The sequence below is a fragment of the Saprolegnia parasitica genome, assembly GCF_000151545.1.
Source record: "Saprolegnia parasitica CBS 223.65 unplaced genomic scaffold supercont2.259, whole genome shotgun sequence".
Classification (NCBI taxonomy): domain Eukaryota; phylum Oomycota; class Saprolegniomycetes; order Saprolegniales; family Saprolegniaceae; genus Saprolegnia; species Saprolegnia parasitica.
The window spans coordinates 9,591-18,888 of NW_012156653.1; the positions used below are offsets into that span (position 1 = coordinate 9,591).

At 56.4% G+C, this 9,298-nt stretch overlaps 3 protein-coding genes across 3 annotated transcripts; 2 read left to right on the forward strand and 1 right to left on the reverse strand.

Moving 5' to 3' along the window:
- Nucleotides 1–104: 104 nt before the first annotated feature.
- SPRG_21704 (hypothetical protein) lies at nt 105–298 on the forward strand (the record flags this gene model as incomplete). Its single annotated transcript, XM_012355534.1, has 2 exons — nt 105–148; nt 193–298. The coding sequence occupies 2 exons, from the start codon at nt 105–107 to the stop codon at nt 296–298; spliced, it is 150 nt and encodes a 49-aa protein (XP_012210924.1).
- A 2,318-nt stretch (nt 299–2,616) lies between these two features.
- Nucleotides 2,617–6,582, forward strand: SPRG_16193 (hypothetical protein; the record flags this gene model as incomplete). The annotated part of the gene is made up of 16 exons (XM_012355535.1): nt 2,617–2,794; nt 2,826–3,091; nt 3,140–3,858; nt 4,682–4,795; nt 4,842–4,910; nt 4,957–5,022; nt 5,066–5,134; nt 5,179–5,316; nt 5,367–5,426; nt 5,472–5,540; nt 5,589–5,651; nt 5,703–5,771; nt 5,819–5,884; nt 5,936–6,004; nt 6,058–6,243; nt 6,295–6,582. 16 exons carry the CDS (start codon nt 2,617–2,619, stop codon nt 6,545–6,547), a joined length of 2,454 nt encoding a protein of 817 aa, XP_012210925.1. The 3' UTR covers nt 6,548–6,582.
- A 349-nt stretch (nt 6,583–6,931) lies between these two features.
- SPRG_16194 (hypothetical protein) lies at nt 6,932–8,637 on the reverse strand. Its single transcript, XM_012355536.1, has 3 exons — nt 8,622–8,637; nt 8,212–8,579; nt 6,932–8,172 (listed from the first exon to the last, which is right to left on the reverse strand). Exons 2-3 carry the CDS (start codon nt 8,557–8,559, stop codon nt 6,952–6,954), a joined length of 1,569 nt encoding a protein of 522 aa, XP_012210926.1. The 5' UTR covers nt 8,560–8,579; nt 8,622–8,637; the 3' UTR covers nt 6,932–6,951.
- Nucleotides 8,638–9,298: the final 661 nt, after the last annotated feature.

The window sequence follows — 9,298 nt, forward strand, 5'->3', positions numbered from 1 at the left end:
GCGTCGTCTGCGCAGGTGTAAATGGCTGCATCACAGCGTACCTGGCGCTTTGGCTGCCGTATGTACGCAAGGTGGACCTTGAGTGGAGTGTGTACTGTCCACGCATGATCCCCACTGCGACCATCGTCGGTCTCGTCGGCGCACTTGGGTATGTGCGCGATCTACTTGGTACCCCACTCGATGCGATTGTAGTTTGATCCTGGGCCTTTGGCCTGTCTGGGGCCTCTTCACGCCCGGAATTCTCTTTGTGTTGTTTCTGGGCACACTCATGACGGCGCACTTTCTCCCAGCCATGTAATTTGCTACAATAGTACAGCACTCTTGCACATTTTTACGACTGAGCAGTGGGCTCACGAGGCACTGCGAGCATATCTTTGTAGAGCGCAGTGTAATCCAATGCTTTTTCGATCGCCAAATAGTATGTATCAATGACCATGGTAAAATCAAGGAAATACGGCTTGACTAGAGTTAACCTCGTGTCCCTTGAGGCAGGGTGTGGTTGATCCTTGTCATTTGGGTAGAACATCGAACGGGTGGACAATCTAGCCATTTTCCCGCGTAGCATGCGCAGTAGTTTGATCTATGAAGAAGGTTTGTGCAGGCTGCAGTGGAGCTTTTAGATTTCGGCTTTTTGTGGCGGTGTGTCTGTGTTGTACCGTAGCGTCGACTGTGTGGATCTCGTCAAAACGGTGTACGGATTCTGGCACAATGACTACGGTCGTATATTCGACCCGCAACTGCCACTTTTCATCGAGCTCTACCACGACAGCATCGTCCGCGCGGTCGACGACTGGGCCATCCTGCACATTCATCACTCGACCACCATTGCTACGATTCGAACGATGATGGTCATGCGCGAAGTCATCGAAGGCGTTGGCATGATCGCGATCTGCGACTCCCTTGAACCGAGCACCACCTGCAAGAGCAGATGAACTTCGGCGGACACGTACCCAGATTATCGTCCGAGCTGGTATGAGCGCCCTCGCTGTTGCCAATGTCGACATGTTTCTCCGCAGACAACGCCTATTGGTAGCTCTCGTACTTCGCGACTCGGATCTCGTGTCACGCAGCAGGTGCTTTCTTTGCCACGTCAAGTTTCGTGTGTTTTCGACCAAGCGCAACCGCCTAACTTGAGGCAAGGTCATGTGCAAGGACTGCGCGCAGCAGTGGAACCTCGTGACAACCCAACCTCGGCAGCACTTGCTCGTCGGCTGGGCGTACGCAATCCTGGCGGGCGTCGTCTTCCGACACCCCACAAAGACAGCGCGCTCGGGATGGATTGCACAAATACAAGACCGCAGACGTCCGGAACATAGTGCAGTGCGTACGTGTCCATCGCTAGTGGAGGGAGTTTCGTCAACGCCATCCATGCTGACGATCAACGTCGCGGTCTGCTTCGCGACGCCAGCCGAGGCATTCTTCGACGATCCATGCCTGTTGGCCGAACCCCGTTGCAGCCCTAAATGGACTGCAGCGACGAGACGTCAAACGACTTGGCGACCGATATCTGTTGACGTTTCTCGTACGCCCCAGAACAGCAACCACCCCTCGTACCCTCGGCCATTGTCAGCGGCGTTCCATGCACCATCGGAGCTTTCGTCGGGCAAGAGCTACGACGACGGGCGGACTAGATCGCGACTACCGAACGCTTCCATCGATGGCCCAGTTAGCGACAAGAGCGCTAACCCACCGGCTACTCTGACCGCTGATCACATCAACACTAGCAACGCCCGGCGCGCTGGGACGACCTGCATTTTTTGAAGAGCTCGATCACACTGTCTGCGGCGCGGCGTCTGACAGCCAAAGCAATGCAGAGGCAGATATACTCAGACTATACACGGGTGCTACAAACGAGCGCGACACAAAGCCCAGCACAAGAGCTGTTTCAACATGGTGAGCTTGGTACTAAAGTAGTCATGCCCTGCCAACCCGCATCACGTCAGTACGATGTCTCAGACCAGAGCCCACGTTTCACGCGGCTCCGGTCGAATGGGCTTGGGTGGCGCTCGCACATGGATGGCGATGATTGCGCGGGGTCTTGTTGGCTTCTGTCAGCTTTCATGACGCTCCATTGTTCGTTCGCGGCGGTAGCCACTGCTTTCGTCGCATCGGAGTATCACGGACATCACGACTCACAACTGCCCCCGTGATGTCCGTGATACTCCGATGCGACGAAAGCAGTGGCTACTGCCGTGTCGCCCTTTCACGCTCGGGCAGCGCGACGACGAAGTATCTAAGAGCTCACACTCGACAGAACCCTCCCAGGTTGTCGACGACGTCCGACGCTTACGAGTATATCACTCGAAGGTCTTGAGACGCCCGAGCAGCTTCGAGGCTTATACAACGAGCTCAAGAAGCTCCAACTCGATGCGCAAGACACAGTGTCCCCGCGTACTTGTAGTCATGTGATAGCATCCCTATCTCAAAGTTTAGAAGCGCACTTTCGTCAACCTTGCTGCATCGTGTTTCCACGCGCCACGTCATGTAGTTCGAAGTTTGGAAGGATGTAATTATCTTGGCAATTGTAAGCGGGAAAGGCGAAGTTGCTTGACTACTTCGACGAAGATGTGTGTCACGCGAACCTGGTCTTGACTCCGCGTGTGATTGTAGTGCCCGATGACAAAGGCAAGGAAGGTGCCCGCTACGTATGCGCGCTTCGAGAGTCCACCGCTGGAGCCTGCGGACGAGCTGCATCTCATTCAGACGGCCTTGCAGTCACTCACAGAACTCGTCCGCAGCTCCCGCCTCGAAGGAGGCCCGATCTTGTGGTCGCTCGACTCGGACGCGGACTGGCGTACGCATTTTCACAGGCATCGACCCTCTAGCACCGCCCCATGTCAGCATTACGCTATGCGGCGTCATGGATCTTCAAGGCACGCTTGCCGAAGCTGCATCGCTTTTTGACCTTGACTCGACCGATGCCGTCCGTCAGTATCGTTCGCGCTTCTCCAAGGATATTGCCGACTACGCGTCATTGTATACACTAGCGCCGCGTACTCCAGAGCACCCGCGCAACTATATCGGCGTCAAGTGGCTGGCGCTCAACATGCCGAGCCCGATAGTAAAGGACCGGGACTATTGTCTCCTTGAGGTAGAGAATCTCGATTTCGTGGTCCAACCGACTTTGCCAAACTTGTAGTGCCAAGACGATTTTACGTTCAACGGTGTTCGCGGCTGGGCGCGCAGCTTTAACTCCATCGAACTGCCCTCTTGCCCTCTCTTCCCCGGCCTCGTGCGCGCAACCTTGTTTCGCGCAGGATATGTCTTCATCGAGAGTACGATGCCGGGCCTCATGAAGTGCGTCCATGTCATTCAAACGGATCTCGCTGGCGCGCTCCCGACGTGGCTTGTGCGCACCGCCATGAAGCGCCGCGTGAGAAACATCGTCGAGATCGACACGCTTCTCCGGCAACTCCGACTCTCCTTCTCTGCAAGCCTCACCGACGACCAGCTCGTGCCGCTTTCGATGCGCCGCAGCTGCTTCCTCTGCAGCACAAAGTTCTCTCCGTTGGTCGCCAAGCAGCAGTGCGGAAAGTGCGGCCAAGTCGTTTGCAAGCACTGCAGCAAGCTCTGGGAGCTGCGTGGCACATGCGTCCGCGTGTGTCACAAGTGTGCGGCCGGCGCTGGGATCGACTTGCCGCCAGTGCCCATGCCCACAGTCGACAACGAGGCCCCCTTCCAGATCTACACTTGCGACGACGCAAAGCAGCGGCACCGCCGACCATTGCCGAGAGCGTTCTCGACCCAGGTGCACGACGCGGCCTCGCGGCCACTGCCAGAGCGTCAGCTATCGTGGCCCGACGACCGGCCGGCGCCAGACCCGTTTCAACACCGCGACATACCAGTGGGTCGCGGGAGGTACTACACGCACTTTAATGCAGCAACAGATCGCCCGCCAGAGCCATTACGTGGGGCCTTGCGTGGCCAGCACCATGCGGCAGATGCTTTTCAAGAGTCGCGAGTAACACATCATGACGGCGCCGTCTTGGACGTGAGCCAACTCGATGCGACCCCGGCGCAGCTACGGCAAATGCTTGCACATCTTAGGGCACTGGGCGTCGACGACGAACGTCAGTAGTGTTTTGAATGATCATACTTTAATACGTACAGTAGTACATGGAGCTTGTACAGGGCCGGGGTCTGCATTTACACTACTGTAAAACATGGGCAATTACCACAAGTGCTCATGCTGCAGCAAAGTCTGGAATCTGAGCTTGCGTCTGATTTGGCCCTTCCAGATCCATCCAGCTCGAGGAAGGGTGTGTGCACTTCTGTGCTGTGGAGGCCATGGAGTGTGTGGCTGTGAGTGATGTACCTTTCGTTTACCAGCTCGTCCATCGACACACGAGACGACCGTCGACACACGAGACGACCGTCGACGCCACTTTCTGCCTCTTTACGGGGTACCGTCGCGTCGGGTGTGGCAGGCGAGGGCCAAGGGCTCGAGCACCACGCAGCGCGTTGCGAGCGCAGTCGTCGCGTCACCGCCGAAGGCTCTGCGAATCGAACGCATGGCGTTCCACAGACTGGATCCTCGAACCGAAGTCGAAGTTGACGCGCACTCTGCCACGCATAGCAGGAAGCGCCAATCAGAAGCGCCCAGTCTATGCAGCTGCATACAAGTGGTACTTCGAAATTCGGCTCGCATGGTGAGTGCATTGCAGAGTCAGATTTCAATTAGCATGCAAGTCCTCGCGTGGGTCGCTCTCTTGGCCATTGGCGCCGACGCTGCAAAGCGGGCGCCATCGAACCCGATCTGGAAAGAGGTCCTCGCGCTGCCCGACATCACCTCCATGTACATGTCTCTCGCTTCTGTCGCCCGGCTCATGAGGTTTGGCCAGCGAAACAACACTCACGACCGACGGCACGTACCTCGAAGTTCGCTACGACGGCGCGAAAGAGACGCTCAAGTACGCTGGCCGCTTGGACTATGTACGACCTCAAGCTCTATCATAGAACCATCTCCCGCGTCACGAGCCTTTGCCTCACGGGCGTGTCGCTGCCCGACGGCCTCAAAAAATTGTACCACGCCGACTTCGCTGCAAAAGCTCAACGCGATACGTAGCTCGCTCAGCCGCGTGAACCTCAAGACGATCCCAAAGGGCTTCACGTGGCCGGCGTCGCTCACCCATCTGTACGTGTTGTGCTTGTCGCCATCGGCCAATATTGTTTTCACAGAGATCTCTCGTCCAACAAGCTGACGTCGTACCCTGCAACGACTCCGCTCCCCGACGGCCTCGGCTTCTTTAGTCTGAGCAACAACAAGATCAAGTCGCTCAACGACTACTTTACATGGCCCAGCAACCTCACCGAACTGTACGACGACGTCTCGTTTCTCTTGTTGTCCGCACGAGGTCATTTGACAGGAATCTCGCGTCCAACCAGTTCAGCACTGTCGTCAAGCTCCCGTCCACGCTCACAAAGCTGTACAATAAAACCATGCACGACCCACCCAGCTAAGATGAAACTAGTGACCTCTCGGGAAACCCACTCAAGACGATCCAAGCCCAGCAGCAGTGGCCCGAAAGCCTCACCGAACTGTACTGACATGGTCGTGTACCATTCACGGTCCTTAAACTGTGGTCCAGGGCACTCACCAACACGCAACTGTCAGTGCTGCCTGCAAACCTGCCGTCCAACCTGAACATTATGTACGCCCTTGCGTCCCGAACCCTCGAACCTCACGTGTTGTTGCTGTGTAGACACCTCGCTTCCAACAAGATCGCCAAGTTTCCTTCCAAGGACGACTTGCCCGACTCGATCCACTACATGTAACACATCTACGCGGCTGAGGCGATGTTAACGTATGCTTACGCAGTGGCTTGACGCACAACAAGATTGCGACACTGCCGTCCAAGATCGAGTGGCCCAATCTTTTCACACTGTAGGTTTTGTCGTGTAGTGCCAGCGTGTAACAACTGCTGCGTCAATGTAGAGAGCTCGACAGCAACGCGATTACATTCATCCCGGACGACTTTAGCCTCCCGACGTCCATGGGCATCCTGTACGACTGCAATGCAGGTTCCTTGTGCCGATAGATGATGACGTGCCGTCTAGTGCGCTCGACGCAAACAAGCTTGCCAAGCTTCCAGCGAGCTGCGACTGGATGGCCAAGCTGTCCTCGATCACGCTGCGGGACAACGCAATCAGTGCGTTTCCGCCGACGTGCACGCTGCCGAATGCAATTTCGCTCCAGAACAACAACATTACGGCTCTCGAAGACATGGCGCTTCCCCAGCAAATGTACTGCTCACTCGAGCAATCCATGTCACGACAACTCACTGTACTACGCAGGGACGTCTCCAACAACCCAATCTCCAAGATCAACCGCGTGACGTTCCCGGAAGGTGTCTTTTGGACGACAAGCAAGTTTGAGCTCAAGGAATTTTCGCTTTCGTCTGCCATGTTTGATCTCCTCTCGGCTGCGACGGACCACACGTACTTTTACCCGCAGTTCACGACGGACGATGCTAGCGTCAAGACGGCGTGTGGCTACGGCACCGTCAAGAAGCTCCACGACTTTCCTATTTCGATTTGTGTCGTCTAGAGAATAAAGCCTCTATCTAATTGATTTTCATGCGGGCTGAACGTCGAAGCATCGGAGAAGCTTTCGATGTACTCGTTGGTGGTAGGCTTCTATGGCGACGAAGCGAAATGGGGTACTTGTGTTTGTGGTACTATACTGTATAGCAGCAGTGCCTTTCGCCGAGGTTTCTCGTGAAATCTTGTCACCGAAGACTGTGCTTGACTTCAGGCGACTGGGCTTGGCTCCAAGGACGTTTGTAGGTGGTTCTTTGACGAGCCAGTTGCAGACTTCTAAGGTCTGTTATCGTTATTAACAATAGGTAGGTCTTAGAACCGCCAATTTGTCTCGACCATCGTGCTCAGGACGATAAAAATCAAAGAGATTGGCGCATGCTTTCTTCCATCGCTTGTTTAAATGTTGTTCGGCTACAAAGCGCACTCGAACCACTTTGTAGGCTTGCGGTCGGCGCCCCACCAGCCATCGCCGAGGCGGAACGAGTTGTCGAGGTGGTTGGTATGTACAAGGTAGTTGCCATCGTCGGCATAGTTGGTCGAGAACGAAGATTTGGAAAACCCCGCGGCGCAGCTCGAGAAGGCGACGACGCCGTCATTGACATCGGCATGGTGCGTGAGCTTGCTGATAAGGCTTAGCACTGGCGCGTACACTGAAACCAGTCCGAACGGGCTGCTGCCGCAAAGAATCTTGGTCGCGTACTTGGCGCGAACGTCTTGGGCCGCTCGGTACGAGGCTTGTAGCGTCGCGTCGACCGTCGACACATCCTTGAGCGTCTTGAAAGCGTCGGTCATGGGGCACAGGCTGACGAGCTCCAAGAGACCTTTCAGCGGGATGTTCCAGCCCCCGTCCTTGCATTTTCGCTCGAGAAGGTTGGCGGTCTTGCTCCCTTGCATCGGGCCAGCGATCGAGATCCAGGAAATACCATTGCCAAAACTGCACTTTCCGGTCGCAACGGCACCACCTGCCACGAGGTTGCCCATCGAGTATGTGATGAGAATGAGGTCTTGGATGGTGGTGGAGTTGGAGTGGCTCACGCGCTGGGCTGCGTCGCAGAACTGGTTCTGGATCTCGTCGTTGTTCCAGCCATGCTTCCACGTTTCAAAGTGCACAAACTTGGTCGACGAGCAGCACGGCGCGTGGTTCTGGATGGAGCCCCACTCGAGCCCGTCCGAGTTTGTCGGATCGGACGCGAACGGCTTGCCGAGACCGTGGACGAAGAGACACGGCTTCTTTTGCGCGAGCTTGCACTCGCACGACGCGGCGCCGAGACGAGCAATACGCGGCTCGACAGGAAGATCGTCAAACGCTGCAGGAGACAGCAGCGCCATTGGGAGCGTCGGGAGGCGGCTGTACCCAGGCAGCAACGGGCACACGATCAACGCTTCGTTGGGCGGCGGCGGCACCATCAGCGACGGAATCTCGGAAGGGTCCGAAATGTACGCAATCGTCATGTCCAAGTCATCGCCGACGGCGTGCGTCAGCGTGTGCGCCGGCGACTTGCAAAAGACAAAAGTTTCGCCTGCGAAGCGCACCTGCAGCCACTTGCCACCGAGGCAGTTGCCAGACGCGACCGTTGGAGACACCGTCTCGACCGCGTCGACGATCGTCGCCTCGTTCAAACTCACTTGCATCTACTTGGTGATCAGTTTTCAACGAGAAACCTTGCGCACCGAATGCAAGGGCGGCAACTGCGACGGGTCGAGGCAGTCGACCGAGACGACGGCGCCGGCATGACTCACAATGTAGTACGCCCGGTCGTTGACGAGTAAGTACGTCTCTGTCGCGTTGCCGCTGGCGTGGGTGAGAACGGCGTCAAAGCTGCCTCCGAGGCGGGGTACGACATAGATGGTCGCGGAACTGAGTCCGTTGATCATCATGGACTCTCGCTTCGCGTGTAACGTTAAACGCAGCGCCGACGACTGCTGGATCTGCGTCATGATATCGAGGCGCTGTGGCATGGCAGCACGAGTGTGCAGCAGCACCGCACCAATCACGAGGCAGATGCACACAGCGGCCATGACCCGTCCTCCAAATCGACCTAAAGCATGTTTGCAGGCTGTACCACGTTGGATAGATGTACGGCGAAGACAGAGCGACGGAGCATCGGTGACAGGCGCGAAGACTACCATCTCTTCAGCTGGCGTACCCATGAAGATTGCGGCGCGACGGGGGCCGATGGAGGGCGTGCGGGCACAGCGCGCGGGAGGCGCGTGTAGTCGCGGCGCACAGGCGGGCGCAGAGGTTGCAGCATCGTCGTCGTTGATGCGACCCGAGCCTCGGTAGAGTCCGGTGATCCGACAGTGAGAACACTGACCAGAAGTGGCGCCGGATATCAGCAGGAAGATCGCGAGCGAATTGCCTAGAAAAGTATGTACCCTGGAGCTCTTCCTGTACGCCCGGTGATTTCTTGTCCAAGCAACAGCTACGTCCACGGAGTGTACGACATGACATAGCAGTTGTATTGGAATGCTATATGGCAACAGGTCGTGGACGGCGAGGCTCGTTGTCGCGGTGATTCCATTATTCCGTGGGACGGTTCTCGCCTTGAGCCGTCTTTAGGTCACCCAATTGCTCGCAGAAGAGCACTGGTCAAGACTCGGTGCCAAGTTCAGAAAAGGGTCGTGAGCTCCCGGGCTTCTGGCCGAGAGACATTCTTGACACAGTTCTTGACAAGCATGATAAACGTCTGTCTGCACCCAAATCTTGCAGCATTCAGGGGGCGTAGCTTGCGCAAGAGATGGAGTGGACAAATAAAAC

Coding starts and splice junctions, on each gene's coding strand:
- SPRG_16194 (XM_012355536.1), bottom strand. CDS start 8,559: ATGGCCGCTGTGTGCATCTGCCTCGTGATTGGTGCGGTGCTGCTGCAC. Junction 8,173..8,211: donor AGTTGCCGCCCTTGCATTCG/GTGCGCAAGGTT, acceptor ATCACCAAGTAG/ATGCAAGTGAGTTTGAACGA.